At 38.3% G+C, this 24,025-nt stretch overlaps 1 protein-coding gene across 3 annotated transcripts in view; it reads right to left on the reverse strand.

Annotated features, from left to right (window-relative positions):
* PCMT1 (protein-L-isoaspartate (D-aspartate) O-methyltransferase) overlaps positions 1–24,025 on the reverse strand; it is a 51,292-nt gene that overhangs the window by 22,279 nt on the left and 4,988 nt on the right. For all 3 annotated transcript variants that reach the window (XM_053904388.1, XM_019425009.2, XM_019425010.2), the window contains exons 2-3: positions 7,102–7,206; positions 5,850–5,881 (exon numbers count right to left, since the gene is read on the reverse strand). In XM_053904388.1, coding sequence (XP_053760363.1) covers positions 5,850–5,881; positions 7,102–7,206 — 137 coding nt within the window. The remainder of the gene's footprint in view (positions 1–5,849; positions 5,882–7,101; positions 7,207–24,025) is intronic.

Consider the following 24,025-nt stretch of genomic DNA (forward strand, 5'->3'; position numbering starts at 1 on the left):
CTTTTCTGTTCTTCAGAATACTGACTACTGGGGCACCTGGGTGGCTCAGTCAGTTAAGGGTCCTACCCTTGATCCGGGCTCAAGTTCTGATCTCACAGTTCATGAGTTCGAGCCCCATGTTGGGCTCTGTGCTGACAGCATGGAGCCTGTTGGGGATTCTCTCTCCCTTTCTCTTTGCCCCTCCCCTGCTCTCTGTCTCTCTCTCAAAATAAATAAATAAGCTTAAAAAAAAAAACAAAACTGAGCCACCCAGGCACCCCCTCTAAATTGTTTTAGATTAACTGACAATCTCTGCCCAATTTGTTATATTGATGATTACAATATAGTGATTTATTTACTTTACTTATTTTTTAAATATGTATTTTTTAACATTTATTTATTTTGAGAGAGTGACAGTGCATGCAAGCAGGGGAGGGGCAGAGAGAGAGGGGGAGAGAGAATCCCAAACAGGCCCCACACTGTTAGTGCAGGCCTGATGTGGGGCTCAAACTCACGAACCATGAGATCATGACCTGAGCTGAAATCGAGTCAGATGCTTAGCCGACTAAGCCACCCACATGCCCCCAAAATAGTGATTTTTTTTAATTTTATTATTCCCTCCATATGTATTAATTGGCATTCTTCTGTTTTTCATTTTCTGTCTTACTTTTTTGTTTTTAATCTCTATGAACTCATGGATTTTTGTTTCTGATTTACTATGTTAAAATACATTATCTTCATTATGTATCATTTTCCAATTCTCAAATTATCTCCAATTGGCCTCTGGGAGTCTCTTCAAACCTGCTCCTATGTCCTTTCAACATCACCCATCAACCTGTGAGTACTTCCTTATTTCCCAATATTCAGTCACTTCTCCAAGGAACTCTAGTCTCATTTAGTGAGAAATGATATTTAGGATTCAATATCTGCATGCTAAGTGTGCTCACTGCTACTGGGATGCCATTTTAACAGGTTGCTTTTAATCTCTTGCCCACTGCATATATTACATCTTCAATTACACCTTTGGAAAATATTCCAGGCTTGTAGTTACTTCCAAGTCTGTGATTTTAAAGTTCATTAAATAGAGATGTCAACAGAGAGCGAAGAGTTGCTCCTCACTTTCTGCTTCTCTTTCAATACTTCTGAGATCTATACAATAAATGATATAAGATCACAAATGTTTGTTCATATTACAATGTTTGTTCATATGTATAATTAATATTATTTTATTCTACTCACATCCTGGTTCCACAAGCATCAAAGGACACTGTATTATTACTGCTTGCACACACATACACACATAGAGAGCTACTGCGTGACTATACACATACACATGAATACACACATTTTCCTTACTAAGAGACATAGGTAAGGAAATGTAAGTGATTAAAAATGAATCCTTTTTTTATACAAGCTATGACATGGATGAACCTTGAGGACATTACACTAAGTGAAATAAACCAGTCATAAAAAAACAAATATTTTATGATTCCACTTATGAGGTATCTAGACTAGTCAAATTCTTAGAGATAGGTAATAGAATGGTGGTCGCCCGGGCCTGGGGAGACCAGGAAATGGGAAATTACTGTTGAATGGTATAGAGTTTTAGTTTTGCAAGATGAAAAGAGTTCTAGAGATTAGTTACACGACAGTATCAATGTATTTAACACTGCTGAACTATATGCTTAAAAAATGGTTAAGGGGCGCCTGAGTGGCTCAGTTGGTTGAGCATCTCACTCTTGACTTTGATTCAGGTCATGATCTCACAGTCGTGAGGTCAAGCCCTACATCAGCCCCTGTGCTAAGTATGGAGGCCTGCTTGGGATTCTCTCCTTCTCTCGCTCTGCCCCTCCGCTGGTCATGCGTGCATGTGCTCTCTCTCTCTCAAAAAATAAACATTAAAAAAAAAAAAGATTAAGATGTTAAGTTTTATGTTATACGCATGTTATACCACAATAAATATTATTTTAAATGCAGCCTTTTCTTAAAAGACAGCTCAACTAAGAAATGGAAAAGGATATGAATAGACATTTCTGCAAAGACCTACAAATGGTCAATAAGCACATGAAAAGATGCTCAACATCATTATCATTAGGGTTAATGCAACTCAAAACCACAATGACATACCACTTCACAGCTACTAGGATGGATAAAAGAAAGAAAGCACACAATAGCAAGTGTTGACAAGAAAGTGCAGAAACTGAAACCCCCATTTGTATGTTGCTGGTAGCAATGTAAAACAGTGCAGCCATTTGGAAAACAGTTGACCATTCTTCAAAATGTTAAATCTAGAATCACCATATGATCTACCAATTCCACTCCTAAGAATTGAAAATACACGCACACACAAAAACTTGTACATTAATGTTCATAGTAGCATTAATCACAGTAGCTAGAAAGTGGGAACAACCCCAATGTCTATCAACTGACAAAAAAGCAAAGTGTGGTATATTCATACAATGGAATATTATTCAGCAATAAAAAGAAATGAAGTAGTGATTCATGCTACAATACAAACCTTGAAAATGTAAATATAAAAAGCCAGTTGCGAAATGCTATATATTGTATTATTCCATTTAAGCGAAATATCCGGGAGAGACAGAAATAAAAAGCACATTAGTAGTTACCAGGACTTTGGCAGATGAGGGATGGGAATTGACTGTGAATGGGTACAGCATTACTTTTTGAGCTGAGGAAAATGTTCTGAAATTAGATAGTGGTGATGTTTGAACAACTCTGAATAGACTAAAATCCATAACACTAAAGGGGTGAATTTTACAGTAGGTGAATTGTATAGCTTACTAAAGTTGTTATTTTTTTTGTCGAAAAATGCATCCTTCGCCATGGAGTTTCTGCCATGTTTTCTTTGGCAGTGAACTGGATACTCAGCACCAAGCTTCAGGGGAAAAGAAAAATTCATGCAGTATTTCCTTTGATATAGGAAGACACACCCCTCCAGTCAATTTCCCAGACATGCAGGATACCAATTCTCCAAAATAACTTTGAGAATTAAATGAATGCTTCTACATAAATCTTTTGCTGTAAGTAGTACTTCAAACTGTCTGCAGCAATCTTAGGACTACACTTGCTTTAAATCATTCATTTCTTTGAATAGTTAATGCATAAAAAAACCCATTCCTATTCCACGAATGGAAAAAAACCAACCAAACAAACAAACAAAACAAAGAAGGGGGAGCGTGGCTGGCTGTCAGAGAAGCGACTCTTAATCCTGGGGTTGGGAGTATGAGCTTTGGGTATAGAGACAACTTAAGTAAATAAATAAACTTTTAAAAAAAGGGAAGAAGAAAACAAAAAGAAACTGATAATATACAGAGTGCAGAGTGAAAAGTAGATCTCCCTTTCACCCTCCAATCATCTAATTCTGACCTTAGAAGAACTCATTTTTAGTTTTCATGCCTATAGGAAGACATATGTATATATGTATACGTGCAGACTTGATTTTTATGTATTACAAAATACTGTAAACACTCTTACATACTCTTCTTTTATACATAATGTTTGCTGAACATCTTGCCGTACTGGTCCCTACAGAGACTCCTCATTTAACAGCTTCACAGTATTTCACTGTATAATTATTAACCACTGACTATTAATGGGCTATTCGTGATCACTGTTATTTTTTTTTTGCTATTATAAATAATGCAGAATGAACATTGTTAGTAATTTTGTACCTATAAAAATATATTATATTATTCAAGGATAAATATCTTGAAATAAAACTGAAGAGTGTAGGCCACCTGGGTAGCTCAGTCAGTTAAGTGGTCAACTTCGGCTCAGGTCATGATCTCACCGTTCATGAGTTAGAGCCCCGTGTCAGGACCTGTACCGATGGCTCAGAACCTGGAACCTACTTCAGATTCTGTATGTCCCTCTCTCTCGGTCCCTCCCCTGCTCACACTCTGCCTCTCTCTCTCTCTCAAAAATAAACAAACATTAAAAAAAAAAATTTTTTAAACTGAAGAGTGTAAGGTACATTTATTTCACATTTTATAGATTTGCCAAATTGTTTTCCAACACTACCAATGTACTCTCTCAACAAAAAAGTATATTGTATATTAATTGCCAGTTTCCCCTTTCCAGGACAAAGTATTAAGCTCTTTGATCTCTGACAATCTGTTCATGAAAAATGGTACTTTACTACAATACTAATGTGTAATTGATTAAGTATGTAAATATAAATGAAAATGACATCTTTTCATTGGTTTAAGTGCTAATGTCATCTGTATTTCTTCTATGAACTATCATTCTTGTACTTTACCTATTGAATACTTCCCTCAGTTTTTCTTTTAATTTTGCTTGTAACATTTTTTTCTCTGCAGAAATCCCAATTTTTAAAAAAAATTTTTTTAATGTTTTTTTGGAGAGAGAACGTGAGTGGGAGAGGGGCAGAGAGAGAGAGAGAGAGAGACAGAATCCGAAGCAGGTTCCAGGCTTTGAGCTGTCAGCACAGAGCCCAATGCGGGGCTCGAACTCACAGACTGCAAGATTGTGACCCGAGCTGAAGTTGGACGCTTAGCCGACTGAACCACCCAGGCACCCTAGAAATCTCAATTTTTTATGTTGCAAAATATATCAGGCCTCTTTGTCTTCTGTCATGCTTTATTTTTGTTTTATTTTATTATTATTATTTTTTAATTTATATCCAAGTTAGTTAGCATATAGTGCAACAATGATTTCAGGAGTAGATTCCTTAATGCCCCTTACCCATTTAGCCCATTCCCCCTCCCACAACCCCTCCAGCGACCCTCTGTTTGTTCTCCATATTTAAGAGTCTCTTATGTTTTGTCCCCCTCCCTGTTTTTCTATTATTTTTGCTTCCCTTCCCTTGAGTTCATCTGTTCTGTGTCTTAAAGTCCTCATACAAGTGAAGTCATATGGTATTTGTCTTTCTCTGACTAATTTCACTTAGCATAATACCCTCTGGTTCCATCCACATAGTTGCAATTATTTTTATTTTTTAATGTTTATTTATTTTTGAAACAGGGAGGGAGAGAGAGACAGAGCATGAGTAGGGAAGGGGGAGAGAAAGGGAGACAGAATCTGAAGCAGGCTCCAGGCTCTAAGCTGTCAGCACAGAGCCCAACGCGGGGCTCGAACCCATGAACCATGAGATCATGCCCTCAGCCAAAGTTGGACACAACCAACTGAGCCACCCAGGTGCCCCTTGTAATGTTTTAAAAAGTCATTTCTATTTAATGCTTATAAGTAATAATTTTCCTATATTTTCTTCTAGTATAATTACCAATTCATCATATATATGAATTTATTTTGGTACAAAGAGGTCTTTACGTTTAAATAAGAGTTTCTCCAACCCCAAATACTTTCAGAAAATCAGAAAAGCTATTGTTTTTCTCTCCAAAAACCAATAGAAGACTCATTCAAATAACTGACATTTAAAACCCAAGAAAATTCCCAACAGATTGAAAGTGCTAGATAACTTAAGATAGGTCTTTCTCAAAGTTACAAATTTTCATAGCTGCTATACTTGACCAACCCCTAATGGATTTTCCGAATAAAATATTTCAAATAATATTCAACTTGAGATTTTATGATATGTCCATTATATCATTTAAAATACTCTCTCCCTAATTCACTCATCACTAAATAACCTTTTATATCCAATTTTTACATGATTAGATACCAGTGACAACCAACAAAAACTTTAATGACAGTTTCTACCAAGAAGGCTTCCTTCTATAGATCATGGATTAATAAGAGGTTCATTACCAACCGACATAACTCATAGATGATAAAATTTAACTTTCTTTAAACCTTTTTTACTGAAAAAAAAACCCATCTTAGTGGAAAACTGTGATCCATTTGTGCCCGAATGACCAAAGTTAACTTACCATATGTGGAGCACTGATTGTTGCTTGGAAACCTGCAAAAGAAGAAGAGAACTACTGACATATTCGATACAAAAACATACCAGATACTCCATGTAACTCCTTTCCTCACATCCACAAATTCTTTGTCATAAAATATTTTTTGTTTTTATGATCTCAAGAAAACTTTTATTTTGCATTTTAGAGTACTGTCAAGCAGCAGTTAAAATGAGAAAATACAATCATGCCAAAGGCTGATGTGCTCTTCTAGTACAACACTCCCACTATTTCTGAAAATTTCTTCTCCCATATAGTTAGCTAAAAAAGTAAGAAAAAGTAAGTTGAGTTGGTAACTTTATGGCTTGTTTTCCTCTCCAGATTTATGAAAAGAAAACAAACTTCCATATACAATAGGTATGCAAAATCTTCGCAAAATTAAGTGGCTTCATACTTCCGACAACTTATTGAACAATTAACTGGCACTCCAAGTAGATTAAGAGACTAACACCTACTTCAATTTGCTCTATATACTAACACCTGATGGTAATTCCCAATCTTTTCGTAGTGTTTAGCTTTCAAGTTTTTTCTTCCGGTGCTGCTTTCTCAAAACTTATTTACCTGCTTCTGCATCTGAAGCAATTTTCACTGAGCGGTGGTAGCAGGTGCCTTCGGGGTTCAGAAGCTCCCCAGGATCTTCTCTGCTGACTGTTATAGTGCTTTGAAAGAAGAAAGTATGGCGGCTGGCCGACAGGATCCCGAGGCACTTCTAAGCCTCAAAGGCGCCCACTGCCAAGGCTCAGCAGTTCAGCAAAAACTGCTTCAGGAGAAGGAATTAAATAAAGAACTTTCTGAAATCAAGCACAAACCAAAAGATTCAGGGCAAGTGAAGCAGAGAAATCAATAACTACTTTATTACGCTTACTTCCTTTAATATTGATTTAAAAAACTGATACTAATGTGAAAAACCACCTCAGTCAACATTGAGGCCCTAAAGAGCACTTAGCTTAAACTTAAATTTTCATTAAAAGTATGTTTTATGAAGAATGTTTAAAATATTGTTTATATATGTTATATAAGTTTGAGAAAACAGAAAACATACTTCATATACATAACATCATCTTATTGAAATGGTTATGTTTGGGATTATGAAACTTCCTGAGGCATAAAATTCAAATTAGCAAGGCAATAATATCTGTGTCTCAAACTAGTTTTACTTAACAAAAATTATACAGTTAATGAGTAAAAATGTGACAATTTCAGAAATCCAGAAGCTCACCTATTGATTGTGGAGAATCCATATAAGGGTTACATTTTGCATAGTGGGAGCGGTCTGTGGCCAGCATTACTTCAAACACTTTATCTGTTTTGATGATTCCATTTTCTGAAACGAATGAGGCAAACATTTTAAGCTGGGAGTGAGATGATGAGATGGTTAGCTATATTTTAGAATAATTACTCTGGTTGCACTGTAGAGACTGGATTGGAAGAGAGCAAGAATGGCAGTTGTTGCAATGACCCAGGTAAACACAACCTGGTCCTCAGTGAGGACAGTTAGGATAAAGAAAAGCAGGATTTGAGTTATATTTAATAGGTAATGTATACTTAACTAACTAGCTTTGAAGGAAGAACGGGGATAATGGCTGAAATGCTGATGTCATACACTGACTTGAGAAATCCTACAGAAGGAGCAGAGTTAAGGAGAAAAGGGTAACTTACTTATTCAGTTAATGGCTAAAGCATACAGGTGGAGATACGCAGCAGTCCACGGAACACGTGGATCTGGAGTTCAGGAAAGAGATCTAGGGCGGTGATAAAGATTTCTAGTTATACAGATGGTAACTGAAGCAACGGAAGTGAAATAAGTGGCCAGGGAAGAATACACAGGAAGAAAAACAAAAGCGAACACTGAAGAGATGTGCAAAGGAAGCAGAACCTTCAGAGATTATGACAAAGAGCAGTCACAAGGGTGGATGAAAATCAAGTAGGTAAACTGTTACAAAGCCCAAGCGAAAAGAAATTTTTCAAGAAGGAAAGCAGGGTGAGTAATGATTATATATGGGTCCCCCAACTATTCATTCTTTGAGATTAAATATAATACGTTAACTTTGAATAACCTTCATGGTACCATGTTGTTATTCAGTAAAGTCCTTATTAACTCACTCAATAAGTTTATTGACTGTCTAATACATACCAGACAAAATGGTATATGCTTAGGATTATACAAATAAACAGGATAGCATATTCCTGTCCTCACAGATCTAAAAGCTGTAAGATTAAATGTATGAACTTGACTTTAACATTCAAGAAATAAAAATTTTTAACCAAAATATGCTTTGCTGAATTTGGCTACGTTATGAATGACTATTTTAAAATGAGACTTTAGGGGCGCCTGGGTGGCACAGTCGGTTAAGCTTCCAACTCCAGCTCAGGTCAGGACCTCATGGTTCGTGAGTTCAAGTCCTGCGTTTTGGGCTCTGTGCTGACAGCTCAGAGCCTGGAGCCTGCTTCAGATTTTGTGTCTCCCTCTCTCGCTGCCCCTCCCCCGCTTGTGCGCGCGCGCTCTCTCTCTCTCTCTCTCTCTCTCTCTCTCAAAAATAAACAAACATTAAAAAATTTTCTTTGAAAAATGAGACTTTAGTGGGGTGCCTGGCTGGCTCAGTTGAGAGAGGATGTGACTTGGGGCACCTGGGTGGCTCAGTCGGTTGAGCCTCTGACTCTTGATTTCGGCTCAGGTCATGATCTCACAGTTCGTTAGATCGAGCCCCACATCACGCTCCACGCTGATAGTGCAACCCCTGCTTGGGATTCTCTCTCTTCCTCTTTCTGCCCCTCCCCTGCAAGCGCGTGTGTGTATGCACACTCTCTCACTCTTTCTCTCTCTCAAAATAAATGAATAAACTTTAAAAAAAAGGAAAAACATGTGACTCTTGATCTCAGGGTTGTGAGTTCAAGCCCCACGCTGGGTGTGGAGATTACTTATATAAATAAACTTAAAAAAAATAAGACTTCAGTAAAAGCATCATGAGAAGTTTCAAATATTTATGCAAACCTATTTAATTTATTCATTAACTGTGGAGTGTCCAGGTTCTAGAGGGTAATGGCAGTTACCAGAACCTGAATCTCTTCACATAGTCACTCAAAAAATCTTCAACCTAAGATCATGAAGGGGCATATATAAAACCACACATGACCCATGCCTTCATATTACTAGAAGGTAGAGAATATTCAGACTTCTAATTACCTATAAAATAAACACTAAATTCCAACAAAGTTCCTCCCATTGCTGTAAGCCTGTGGGTACAGAAAACCAGGGTAGGGATGGGATGAGGTTAAAAGACTCCAAGAGAAAAAGGAGAAGCAGGGGATACAGATGAAGCACACACAAAATCATTCCCCTCAAAAGGAGTAACAGCACTAAGTACTAAAATACGGAACACAGGCCTGGGACTTGGATCTTCACAGCACTGGCTGTAAGAAAGGAACTTAAAAGACGGTGAGATGACGAAGATGCCAAGACCATTCAATGATGAAAGATCAGTCATTTTCAACAAACGGTGCTGGGACAACTGGATAACCACATGTAAAAGAATGAAACTCAAACTTTACTTCATATCATATATAAAAATTAACTCAAAATGGACCAAAGACCTAAGTATATGAGCTAATACCATAAAACTCATAGAGATAATATTGAGGTAAATCTTCATGACCTTGGATTTGGCAATGGATTCACAGATAGAATACCAAAAGCACAAGCAACAAGAGAAAACAATAGAAATTGGATTTCATCAAAATTAAAAGTTTCTGTGCCTTAAGGATGCTCTCAAGAAAGTGAAAAATAACTCATAGAATGGGAGAAAATATTTGCAAATCATGTATCTGGGAAGGGACTTGTATTTAGAATACATAAAGAACTCTTACAATTCAATGTAAAGTGACAAAATGTGCAAAGAATCTGAATAGACATTTCTCCAAAGGTATACAAGTGGCCAATAGGTACATGAAAAGATGCTGCTCAGGGAAATGCAAATTAAAACCACAATGAGACACCACTTCATAGCCCCTACAATGGCTACAATCAAAAAGGCAGATGATAAATACTGGCAAGGACTTATGCACTGCAGGTGGAAATGTAAAACGGTGCTGCCACCTCAGAAAATGGCAGTTCCCCAAATGGTTAAAGGTAAGAGTTACCACAGGACCCAGCAATTCTATTCCTATATGTATACCCAAGAGAAATGAAAATATATGTTCACACGGAAACTTGTACACAAATGTGCATAGGAGCATTATTCATAATAGCCCAACGTGGTAATAACCCATATGTCCACCAATGAATGGGTACACAAAATGTGGTATATCCATACAATAAAATATTATTAAACCATAAAAGTACTGACTCCTGCTACCACATAATACGAACCTTGAAAACACTGTGCTAAGCGAAAGAAACCAGTAGCAAAACACCAGATACTGTATGATTCTATTTAAAAATTAAATGGGACTAGAGGTGGCAACCATGAGAAGTTCTACTTCTGGGGGAGAATCAAATAAAAAGGGAAAGGATGGTGCCTCTTGGTGCAGCAACAGGGAAAAGATAATTAAGGATATTACAGAAACAAAAGAGCAACAAGATGTGCTGACTCCTCCCCTTTTCCCAACACTACTCCCAACACATCATCGTCCATTAAAGAAACTGCACGTCAGGGGCACCTGGGTGGCTCAGTTGGTGAAGCGTCCGACTTCGGCTCAGGTCATATCTTACAGTTCGTGGGTTCGAGCCCCATGTCCAGCTCTGTGCTGACAGCCCAAATCCTGGAGCCTGCTTCAAATTCTGTGTCTCCCTCACTCTCTGCCCTTCCCCTGCTCTCACTCACTCTGTCTCTCTGTCTCTCAAAAGTAAACATTAAAAAAATTAAAAAAAAAAAAAAAGAAACTGCAAGTCACAATACTGAAAAAAGGCGCTGTTGAATTGTGTCCACAAAATGTTTAAAAATAGGAAAACGAAAAAACTCAACTCCATCCAAAGATACTGTAAAAAGAAAACAAAATACAAATAAAAACATTCTGGCTGATTAAACAGAAACAATAATTTTAAAACTACATTCAAAGAAAACCTAGCGGAAAGTAAGTAAAAATATTACCAGGCCAACTTCATGACATTTACTAATAAAACTATCAGACTTTATTTGAAGAATTTTTTTAATGTCTATTTATTTATTTACTTTGGTGTAGCTTTCTTTTCTTTTTTTTTTTACAATTATTTATTTTTGAGAGACAGAGCACAAGTTGGGGAGGGGCTGAGAGAGAAGGAGACACAGAATCCGAAGCAGGCTCCAGGCTCTAAGCCATCAGCAGAGCCCGATGCGGGGCTCGAACCCACAAACCGCGAGATCATGACCTGAGCCGAAGTTGGACGCTCAACCAACTGAGCCACCCAGGCGCCCCTCTTTCTTTTTTATATATATGTAATTTGTTGTCAAATTGGCTTCCATACAACACCCAGTGCTCATCCCAACAGGTGCCCCCCTCAATGCCCACCACCCACTTTCCCTTCTCCCCCACCCGTCATCAACCTTCAGTTTGTTCTCTGTATTTAAGAGTCTCTTATGGTTTGCCTCCCTCCCTCTCTGTTTGTAACTTCTCCCCCACTTCCCCTTTCCCCCATGGTCTTCTGTTACATTTCTCAAGATCCACATATGAGTGAAAATATATGGTATCTGTCTTTCTCTGACTGACTCATTTCACTTAGCATAATACCCCCCCAGTTCCATCCACGTTGTTGCAAATGGCCAGATTTCATTCTTTCTCATTGCCAAGTAGTATCCCATTGTATATATAAACCACATCTTCTTTACCCATTCATCAGCTGATGGACATTTAGGCTCTTTCCATAATTTGGTTATTGTTGAAAGCACTGCTATAAACATTGGGGTACATGTGCCTCTATGCATCAGCACTCCTATATCCCTTGGGTAAATGCCTAGCAATGCTATTGCTGGGTCATAGGGTAATTCTATTTTTAATTTTTTGAGGAACCTCCACAGTTTCCCAGGGCAACTGCACCAGTTTGCATTCCCACCAACGGTGCAAGAGGGTCCTGCTTCTCCACATCCTCGCCAGCATCTATAGTCTCCTGATTTGCTCATTTTAGCCACTCCGACTGGTGTGAGGTGGTATCTCAGTGTGGCTTTGATTTGTATTTCCCTGATGATGAGTGACAGTGAGCATCGTTTCATGTGTCTGTTGGTAATCTGGATGTCTTCTTTGGAAAAGTATCTATTCACGTCTTCTGCCCATTTCTTCACTGGATTATTTGTTTTTCAGGTGTGGAGTTTGGTGAGTTATTTATAGATTTTGGATACTAGCCCTTTATCCGATATGTCATTTGGAAATATCTCTTCCTGTTCCATTGGTTGCCTTTTAGTTTTGTTGATTGTTTCCTTTGCAGTGCAGAAGCTTTTAATCTTGATGAGGTCCCAATAATTCATTTTTACTTTTAATTCCCTTGCCTTTGGAGATATGTCAAGTAAGAAATTCCTGTGGCTGAGGTCAAAGAGGTTGTTGCAAACTATCAGAGTTTAAAGGCAAGGAAAAAAACCCCTCAGAGCCTCAAGGCAAAAAAATCAAGTTATGTAATAAGGATTGAAAAAAAAAAATTGGGCAACCGTCAGATTTCCTAAGAGCAAAATTCAGAGCAAAAAAGGAATAAAGCAACATTTTCAAGAAATTCAAGAAAAGAAAGTACAAATCAACAATTTAAAAAAGCAAATTACTGGGCACCTGGCTGGCTCGGTCCATACAGCATGCAACTCTTGATCTCTGGGTCATGAGTTTGAGAGTTCAAGCCCCACATTGTGGGTAGAGTTTATGTAAAAAAAATTTTTTAAACCCACAAAACAACAAGAACAGCAAACTACTGATACATTCAACAACACAGAGAAAGTTCAAAAGCATTAATGTCAGTGAAAAAAGCCATATATACTATATGACTCCTATAGATTGTACACTATATGACAATTTATATCAAATTCTAGAAAAGTCAAAATCACAGTGGCACAAAGCTGATCTGTGATTGCTAGAGGTTAGGGGTAAAGGAGATTGATTGCTAAGCAACATGAGAAACTCTGTGGGTAAAAGAAATGTTCTAGATCGTAGATCAGCAAATTTACATAAAGGTCAAAATAGTAAATATTTCAGGCTTTGCAGGCCGAATAGTCTCTGTTGCAACAACTCAACTCTGTCAATGTAGTGTGGGAACAACACAAACAATACCAAATACAGGGAATGGCTGTGTTAAGTAATATAAGTCTTTATTTCTAAAAATAGACACCAGACCAGATTGGGCTTCTGAGGTGTGGTTTGCTAATCCCTATTCTACATCATTAGGGTGTTGGTTACACAACTATATTTGTCAAATTTTTCAAACTGTAATTATTTTTTTAGGATTTTATTTGTTTTAAGTATGTTCCATGCCCAACATGGGGCTCAAACTCACAACCTCAAGATCAAGTGTTGTATGCTCCACCCACAGGGCAAGCCAGGTGCCCGTCAGATTGTAATCTTAAAATTAGTTGATTTATACCTCAATAAAGATGTTTTTTTAAGTGTAAACCAAAGATTTTATACCCAGTCAAATTGTCCTTCAAATATCAAGTTTAGAGAAAAGATGTTTTGAATGTGCCAGAATTCTGGGAATGTCAGACAAGCCCTTCTGAGATATCTTCCAGAGGATGTGCTTCATCTAACCAAGAGATAAACAGGGATACATCATCAAAGGACACATAACCAACTGTAAAGCAAAGACTAAAACAGGGGTAGAGACATGGGTGGAATAATACATAAATGTCATATGGTTCTGACAAAGTAAAAAAAATGCATCTGTAAACAATGAGAGGAGAAAAAAGGGGTAAAGTAGAATTAGATCATTGACTGTTATGTACGTAATAGGGGGAATCAAAGGATACCATTTAATACTGACTGACCAGATAGCAAATAGAAAAGGTAGTTTAAAGACATTGCAAAAGGTATAAACACAAACCTTCCAAATAACAAAAGAATATAGTTAAAAATTAGCAAACAAAGCACATGAAATAGAAAAACATTGTAAAGGGGTGCCCGGGTGGCTCAGTCGGTTAAGCATCCGACTTTGACTCAGGTCATGATCTCACAGTTTGTGAGTTTGAGCCCCACGTTGGGCTCTGTTCTGACAGCTCAGAGCCTGGAGCCTGGTTCAGAGTCTGTGTTTCATTCTCTCTCTGCCCCTACCCCACTTGTGCTCTGTCTCTCTCTGTCTCTCAAAAATAAATAAATGTAAAAAAATTAAAAAAAAAAAAAAAAAAAAAAAAAAAACATTGTAAATAGTCCTAGACTGGCAAAGACAAACTTATTTAGTCTTTTCATTTTAAAATATTATAAATTTTGGATATGCGGTGCCTGGGTGGCTCAGTTGATTAAGTCCGACTTTGGCTTGGGTCATGATCTCATGGCTTGAGGGTTCAATCCCTATGTCGGGCTCTGTGCTGACAGCTCAGAGCCTGGAGCCTGCTTCGGATTCTGTGTCTCCCTCTCTCTCTGCTCCTCCTCCTCCCTTGCACACTGTCTCTCTCTCTCTCAAATATAAATAAAACATTAAAAACATATTTAAATAAAATAAAGTATTATAAATTTTGGGTAAATTAACCCCCATGGGAAATATTATTTCTACACAAATAACTTTAAGCAAGCTACCTGTGAAATTTATTAAAATAAAATAGTGAAATAAATAAAACAGTGAAAGCATTTTCAAAACAATTTTAAATCACAAGAAGACTTATTATTTACTAAACATAACCCTGTGCCAGACAAAATCCTACCCATATTATATACACTACCCCTGTTAAGGTATGAACTTGTGAACTACAAATAGTCTTATGCCATCTCTAACAATCTTATAAAGTAAGCACTATTGGGGTGCCTGGGTGGCTCAGTCAGTTGAGTGTCTGACTTTGGCTCAGGTCATGGTCTTACAGCTAGTGAGTTCAAGCCCTGCATCAGACTGTACTGACGGCTCGGAGCCTGGAGCCTGCTTCGGATTCTGTGTCTCCCTCTCTCTCTGCCCCTCCCCTGCTTGTGCTCTGTCTCTCTGTCTCTCTGTCTGTCTGTCTCTCTCTGTCTCTGTCTCAAAAATAAATAAATATTTTTTTTAAAAAGTAAGCACTATTATTACTCCATTTTACAGATGATAAAATTGAGTGTAGAGACTAAGTTGTCTAAGACCTCAGAGCAAATCAGATGTAAGGCCATTCAAATTGAGATGTTACATTCCTACTAACCACTTGACTATACTTCCACTAACATATTCAAATAGCTTAATGACTTCTAATTCATTTCCCAAAATGATTCTTTTTTTTTAATGTTATTTATTTATTTTGAGAGAGCGAGAGAGGCAGAGGAAGAGGGACAGGGAGAGGGAGAGAAAGAACCCAAAGCAGGCTCCATGCTCAGCACAGAGCCTGATGTGGGGCTCGATCCCATGACCATGAGATCATGACATGAGCTGAAACCAAGAGTCAGACACTTAACTGACTGAGCCACCCAGGCACCCCCCAAAATAACTGAGTGGTTCTTTTGTCTTGAACTCAATTCAAATTCTAGAGAGATGGTTCACAGACTCTCAAGGTTACATGGGGTCTTAGGATCCCTAAAGTCTAACTTCTTCATAAATTGGTATCATGATTACTATTTGAAGATTTCCACATTCAAATCACTCTATTATATTTCCCTGTATTAATATGAAATCTCCCTCTTTATAACTTACTTACATGAACCTTAGTACTGCTCTCTTAAGCCACAAAAGAAAATACTGAATTTTCTATCCAGCCAACATTTTTCATTCATCTGAAGACATATGACCACTTATCATATCTTTAAGATACAAGCCTTATCTTTCTCAGATTTAGCAGCTTCATTCAATGTCTCCAATATTCATCAGTTTTTAAAACCATCATCATATTCACATATTCACTCTTTGGATGGATACTTAAAAGTGTGATATCTAAAATCAAACATATTGTTCCAGGCACATTCTAAAAACCAAAGTGAACAGACTACTTCCCTTAAGCTAGGTAATACACTTCTATCAAACTCACATGAGTTTCTTTGGCTACTTTCTTACTCTATGTAGGCATATGGAATTTACTAAAAACTCTATATGGTCTTTGTTGTTGTTGTTAAAATGTTTATTTATTTATTTTTGAAAGAGAGAGAGACAGAAAGATGGAGACAGAGGCAGAGAGAGAATACCAAGCAGGCTCCACTCTGTCAGTGCAGAACCCAATGCAGGGCTTGATCTCAAGAACTGTGAGACCATGGCCTAAGCCAAAATGGAGAGTCAGATGCTTAACCAGCTAAGCCACCCAGGTGCCCCTCTAAATGGTTTCTTACTTTTTTTTTTTTAATTTTTTTTAAGTTTATTTATTTGAGAGAGACAGAGTCAGTATGAGAAGGGGAAGGACAGAGAGAGAGGGAGAGTGAATCCCAAGCAGGCTCCACACCATCAGCACAGAGCCCAAGGTGGGGCCCAAGCCCATGAACCTGGAGATCATGACCTGGGCTGAAACTGAGAGTTGGACGCTTAACCAACTGAGCCACCCAGGCACCCCTCTAAATGGTTTTTAAAAGCATGTCACTATTTATTAAAAAGATGAACACATCAAGTCTCAGTATCAACTCTTATTATGCCATTATTGGGTAGTTTCCAAAATTTTCACAATATTCTTTTTGTTTTTGCCCCAAATTCCATATTTTGAAAGATGCCTAAACCAAGCTACATTTACTAAGTTATTAAGTCATTTTACCATTTTTGGTAATCTGACATGTATAACTGCCAGCACCCTGAACTATTTTTAGCAAACAGTAAAATAATTTAATGTTTCACTTTTCGTGGATAGCCCAATTATGAGTAAATGTGTAATTACCATCAGGCTTTCTGAAATAGCAAACAGCTCTATAACCACCCATACCCAATCTTCCTGCACCCTAGGGACCAAGGACCTTAATTAAATAATTATAATAATGGCTAGTGTTGGTCCAAATATGCAATTGATCCAAATAAGAAGGTTCAAAAAGGAGAATGTAGCAGAATCCAAGCCATAAACCAAATAATAAAAAAACTTAAAGAGATCAGAGCCATGTTGAGAAGGTATCTGTTTCTGGTTGTTTTTTTTTTTTTTCTTAAAAACATCTTTTTTTTTTAATGTTTATTTATTTATTTTTGAGAGAGAGAGAGAGAGAGAGAGAGAGAGAGAGCAAGCAGGAGAGGGTCAGGCAGAGAGGGAGACAGAATTCCAAGCAGGCCCACGCGGTCAGCACAGAGCCCAACATGGGGCTTGAGCTCAGGAACTGTGAGATCATGACCTGAGCTGAAATCAAGGGTCAGATGCTTAACCGACTGAGATACCCAGGCGCCCCTCTGTTTCTCTTCTTAACTTCAGGGGTGGAGAAGGGTGCAGAGGGAAATAAGTTCCGGGGGGAAAAAAAAAAGATATGAAAGAAAACTAAAATGTGACAGGATTTAAAGCAATTGATGTAATACAAAACAAGGAAAAATATCTGACTATTCCTCTACAATAGTAGGAGGGATCTGTGATACTGGAAACAGAAGGCAGGGAATAAACGCACAGCAGACTACATAACTCAGCCATGAGTTATCATCACTGGTGACTATTGATTTTCAACACTTAAAAATCAACAAAGTACAGGAGTACCTGAGTGGCTCAGTCGGTTGAGTGTCCGACTTTGGCTCAGGTCATGATCTTGCAGTTTGTGAGCTCAAGCCCCACGTTGGGCTCACTGCTGTCAGTGCAGAGCCTGTTTCAGATCCTCTGTCTCCCTCTCTCTCTGCCTCTCCCCCACTCACTCTCTCTCTCAAAAATAAATAAATTGAAAACATTAAAAAAACAACAATGTACAGAAAATTTATTTACTGCTCAGAACAAAATGCAAACTATCAATTTTGACAATGTAAAAGACCCACTAATAAGTTGTAAAATGAGAGGAAGAGCTCGCTGGTATCCTTTCTTACAAAGTTACCAGAGGTAGTGTTAGTTTATGAATTATTGAACAAGAAATTGAGGTTAAAGTATATTACTTAAAGTTACAAAGGTAACCACAAAAAAGGAAGCAAAAATTATGATGGGGGAGGAGTAGGTGTAAATACTCATCCATCTTGGCAGGAGGTCAACAGATAATGTCCAAAGTTGATAAAATAAGAAATGACAGTTTAACCACATGATTTAAAGACATGAAGGTAACTAACAGAAGAACCAAAAAAACACAGTTAAAAGTGGTTCCCGGGGTGCCTGAATGGCTCACTCGGTTAAGCATCCCACTCTTGAACTCAGCTCAGGGCTTGATCTCTGGGTCATGAGTTCAAGCCCTGCGTTGGGCTTTACGCTGTGCATGGAGCCCACTAAAAACAAAACAAAACAAAACAACACAAGTGGTTCCGTCTAAGCAATGAGTCTAGGGGTGGGGAGGAATAGGGCCAAGCAATTGTTATTTTTCACTAAAAGCCCTTCTGTATGATTTTATCTTTTAACCATGTACATATTACTTGACTAAAAATTAATCTTAATTCTCCCAACCCTTTATCACAGATGGTTTGTATTTATACACACACACACACACACACACACATATATATATACACATACACAAAATACACACACATACATAAATATACTCTCCAATTAGCAAGATCTAAGATGTAGTGAGAGAGTCCTTTTCCTTCACAGTGGTAGAATTTTAATGGAATGCATTACCTAGCTTCTCTATAGTTACCTATAATCTTACAATTAAGCTCTTGTCCATGGAACATACCAGAAATTATGTATGTAACTTGCAGATCATCCCCTTAAAAAGGAATGGGGGTTTTTCTCTTTCCTCAATCTTCACCCCACTGGCTGGAATATGGAAATGATGGAGGTAAATAAACTATCTTCAATCTTTCAGATGAGGGAAAGACTTTAGGAAGCACAAGAGAGATCCTTGTGCTCTACACTATGGAACCACCATATTAGCTCTGAATTACTTAGTTGTTACAGGATAGAGAAACTTTGATTATGTTAAGCCATTGTTATTTTGGTCTTTGTTAGAGCAGCTGAACAGGTACCCTCAGGCACACAGTATATGAAGAGGAAAATGAAATCAGCCTGAAGAACAGAACTGGAGTTGGAGCATGGGAATAGTTAGTTGTATAAGGCCCTAAAGAGGCCGCAAAGCTAAGCAAAAGGTGTTTAATACAGCAAGCAACAGGAGCCTGGGAAGGCAAGCAACTTAACAGAAATTGGTATATTAGGAAAATCAGTATAATGTGTAGAACAGAGCTGAGGAAAGGGAAAGTGTGACAACGTATCAGACACCTGGAGGTCTATCACTCCAAGCGTGAACTAAGGACCTAGGTTGGGAAAGTATCAATGAAACTACAGTGGAAGCAAACCAAGAAAGGCATCTGAAAGAACTGTTCAGTTAATGTGGTAACGGTCTAAAAGAATCAATGACTACCTCAAGATTCGTGACCTGGGAGAATAGAAGAATAGAAGCAATCCTGGTAGAAATGAAAAAGAAGAGAGTCTGTGTTGATATGAAGCACTGAACACACCAGGAAGAATGCCCTGATGCAGAGCTCGAACTCACAAAGTGTGATATCATGACCTGAGCCAAAGTCACACACTTAACCGACTGAGCCACCCGGGTGCACCTGTTTCCTACCGAGAATTAGACATGATATGAGATAAGCAGAGCTTGAGACACTCTGGGTATAGAAAGTCTGAAAGCTATTAGTTTCTGTTTTTATTTTATTTTGTATTTTATTCTATTTTATTTTGTTTTATTTTATTTTATTTTTAGAGAGAGAGAATGCAAGAGAGGAAGAGGGGCAGAGGGAGAGGGAGAATCTTAAGCAGGCTCCATGCTCAACATGGAGCCCGACATTGGGCTGAATCTCATGTCCCTGGGATCATGACCTGAGCTGAAACCAAGAGTCAGATGCTCAACCGACTGAGCCACCCAGGTGCCCCTGAAAGAGATTAGTTTTAAATTCACACTATAATTAAAGAAGAGTTTCATGTGACGGCAAGTTACAATAAAGCATATCATCTAAGTACCAGAGATTATTTCAAAATACATCTTTCTTGGTGTGCCTGGGTAGCTCAGTCAGTTAAGTGTCCAAGTTTGGCTCAGACAATGACCTCATGGTTAATGGGTTCAAGCCTGGCATCAGGCTCTGTGTTGGCAGCTCAGAGCCTGAAGACTACTTTGGATTCTGTGTCTACTCTCTCTGCCTCTCCCCTGCTTGCACTCTCTTTCTCTCTCTCAAAAGTAAATGAACATTAAAAAAATTTTTTTTTTCTAAATACATCTTTCTCACTAGAGTTGTCGAATCACTATGTTGTACAGTTGAAACTAATGTAGCACTCTGTCAGATAATTAATAAAGAAAAAATCATCTTGGGATGCCTGGGTGGCTCAGGTGGTTGAGTGTTTGACTTGTTTGACTTCAGCTTAGGTATGATCTCGTGGTTTTGAGTTCAAGCCCCATTTCAGGTTCACTGTTATCAGTGCGGAGCCCACTTTGGAAACTCTGTCTCCCCTCTCTCTTTGCCCTTCCTCCACTTGCTCACTCTCTCTCTCTCTCTCAAAAAACAAATAAACATTAAAAAATTTTTAAAAACCCACATCTTAAAAAAAATTAATAAATACCCACATCTTTCCTTGAACTATCACTCCTAATAGATACATAAAGCTAACTATTTGTCTTGACACTATTTCTTTTTCTTTTCTTAAAGTTTATTTGGAGAGTGAGAGAGAGAGGGTGCGAAACAGTGATAGAGGGAGAGAGAGAATCCCAAGCAGACTGCGCTGTCAGCACAGAGCCCAATGCGGGGCTCAATCTCACAACCATGAGATCATGACCTGAGCCAAAATCAAGAGTTGGGTGCTGAACAGACTGAGCCATCCAGGTGACCCAGTTTTGACACTATTTCTTAAAGCAGCATGTTCCCTGGAGTCCTCACATTTGACAAACTAAAATGTTATACACAACTCTAAAATACAGGTAACCAAATGTTAACTTCTGTGGCTCTCTCCTAACACACACATACACAAACCCCACAGTTGATTTTACGAAATCCATGACATGTTTAAAATTACAGAATCTTGGGGCACCTGGGTGGCTCAGTTGGTTAAGCGTCTGACTCTTGATCTCAGCTCAGGTCATGATCTCATGGTTTGTGAGATCAAAACCCTCGTAGGGCTCTGCACTGACAACACGGAGTCTGTTTGGGATTCTCTCTCCCTCTCTCTCTGCCCCTCCCCTGTGTATTCTCTCTCTCTTGCTCTCTCTCTCCCTCTCCCCCCAAAATAAATAAACATTAAAAAATAAAATTACAGGGGCGCCTGGGTGGCTCAGTCAGTTGAGCGTCCGACTTCAGCTCAGGTCATGATCTCGCCGTCCATGGGTTTGGGCCCTGCGTTGGGCTCTGTGCTGACAGCTCAGAGCCTGGAGCCTGTTTCGGATTCTGTGTCTCCCTCTCTCTCTGCCCCTTCCCCCGCTCACGCTCTGTCTCTGAAAAATGAATAAACCTTAAAAAAAAAATTAGAAATAAATAAATAAATACAATTACAGAATGCTGGATTTGGAAGGGTCCGTGGAAGTCTAGCACACAGTCAAAGCTGATGACATGTCTCTTCTACAACATCCCTTACAGAAAACGGTCATTCTTTGCTTCAACATATCCAGTGACAAAAAACATTATTTTTCAAAGCCAACTCTTCAATTGTTGGGATACCATTGTGAATACTTCCTTATAATGAGCCAAAATCTGCCTCCCAGTTGTCCTGGTTTGACCCTCTACTACATGACATTTCCTCAAATATTTAAACACGATTGCTCTTCTTAAGCTTTCTCATTGCTAAATCAAACAACCTCAATCCCATCGAATCACCATATAAAATGCCGACACTCTCATCATCTTGATCACCCTTGTCTGAATATCTTGTTTTTTAACTGCTACTCTTAAAGCATGAGGGTCAAAGCTAAACGTAATACTAATAAAAATATGTGGAACAGCACAATGGACCCAAGACCACGTTAAATAGAATGTAATATACAATACATCCAGATCTAGTGCTGCCCGATAGAACTTACAATGATGGAAATGTTCTGTCTGCACTAACAGGCAGCTTGTAACCTCATGTGGATATTTATTTAAGAGAGAGAGAGAGTGAGAGAGAGTGAGAGCATGCACACAAGTTGGGGAGGTGGCAGAGGGAGAGACAGAATCTCAAGCAGGCTCCACGCTCAGTGTAGAGCCCGACACAGGGCTCGATCCCACGACCCTGGGATCATGACTTGAGCCAAATCAAGAGGCAGATGCTCAACCAACTAAGCCACCCAGGCACCTCTTCTTTCTTCTCTTTCTTTCTTTCTTTCTAAAGTCTCATGTGGCTACTGAGCTCTTGAAATATGGTTATTGTGACTAAGAAACTGAATTTTTAATTTCATTTAATTTTAAATGATTTAAATTTAAGTAGACACAATATTAAAGCCCCCTCATCGTATAAATTAAATCTGATTCAATGTACTGTAAGTTTACTTCTTAGTATGTACCCATAAAACTGACCTGAAACAAGTCAAATAAGGAGGTATGTTCTGGATTCTAAACGAGGCCCCAATTTCTGAAAATAATCCCTGAGGATTTTATTAGCTGGTTATATTTGGCCCATGAACACACATGATAAAATTATTGGAATATTCTCTTTCCCACTAGTTATGCTACTAGTCCTAAGAACTGACACTCTAAATACAAAAAGAAAATAATTCCAATTTATTTGCAGAAATAAATAAGGATACAAAAACCACAAATCATCATAATTTTTATTCAAATGCCTACTCTAAGTCTCCACTGAAATGTCTTATAAGCATCTCAAACACATCCCCCAAACTAAACTCCTGCTCTCCCCCACCTCCTTGCATGCCTCCTCCCCACCACTTCAAAGTCCCTGCTGCTCACTCACTTATTATTTCCAACTCAGAAAATGGCAGATCATTCCAGCTGCTCAGGCCCAAAACCTTGCTATCATATCCTTGATTCAGTCTTTCTCCCACACCCCTAATCCAAATCTACCACATGCAATTATCTCTGCCTGGAATGCCTGTCCCGCAGCTCTCTCTACCTAGCTAGAATTTCTTCCCCTCCACCAACTCTTTGTTCAAATGACACCTTAGTGAGGCCTTCTCCCCTACGACTGCAAATCTAGCACCCCACACTCCTCATCCTCCTTCCCTACTCTGTCATTTATAATGTGACATACCAGCTATTTCACTTGTCTGCTCCCATTAGAAGTAACCTACAAGAGACAATATTTGTTGAGTGCTATATCCCTAGAGTTTGGCATACAGAAGAGAGTTAAATATCAGTTGGCTGAATGACAAATTCTATGTGGTATAGTATATGAGAAATGACACAAAGATGCAAAGTAAAAATAACTGATATATTAGGGCAGTGGACTGAAATTTTTTAACAAATAAAAATAGGTCAAAACAAAACAAAACAAAACACATTATTTTAAGTGGCCATGACTTGAAATGTTCCCAATAAAAGTAGAAAATAAATTCTAATATAAACATTACTTAAATTGTCACATTTCCTGGATTAAGCAGGCTCACAGTTATTTTAATTTGTTTCAAGAGCACATTATTAGCCCATAATTATAAAATAGCTATATTCTTTATTTCCATAAACCAGCACTAACACGGCCGCCACTAGCCACATGTGGGCTATTTAAGTTAAATAACACAAAAATTTAGTTCCTCAGCTGTGTTAACCACATTTCAAATGCTGAATGCCACATGTGGCTGATGACTACCATATTAAACTGCACAGATACAGACATTACACACAACTCTTTGGGCAGGACTGCTATAGACTTCTTTTCTAAAACTTTATTCTAAAGCGTAAAACTGATTCAGCTGAAACATTGGCAGTGTTTAACCTCATAATTTCCAATTCTTTGTCAGTGATTTTTTTTAATTATAAGTTTTTTTTTAATGTTTATTTAATTTTGAGATAGACAGTGAGTGCAAGCTAGCAGAGGAGAGACAAAGAGAGAGGGAGACAGAGAACCTGAAGCAGGCTCCCCCCAACATGATTGCAAAGC

Source organism: Panthera pardus, unplaced genomic scaffold, assembly GCF_024362965.1.
Source record: "Panthera pardus isolate Hobbes unplaced genomic scaffold, ASM2436296v1 HiC_scaffold_17, whole genome shotgun sequence".
Lineage (NCBI taxonomy): Eukaryota > Metazoa > Chordata > Mammalia > Carnivora > Felidae > Panthera > Panthera pardus.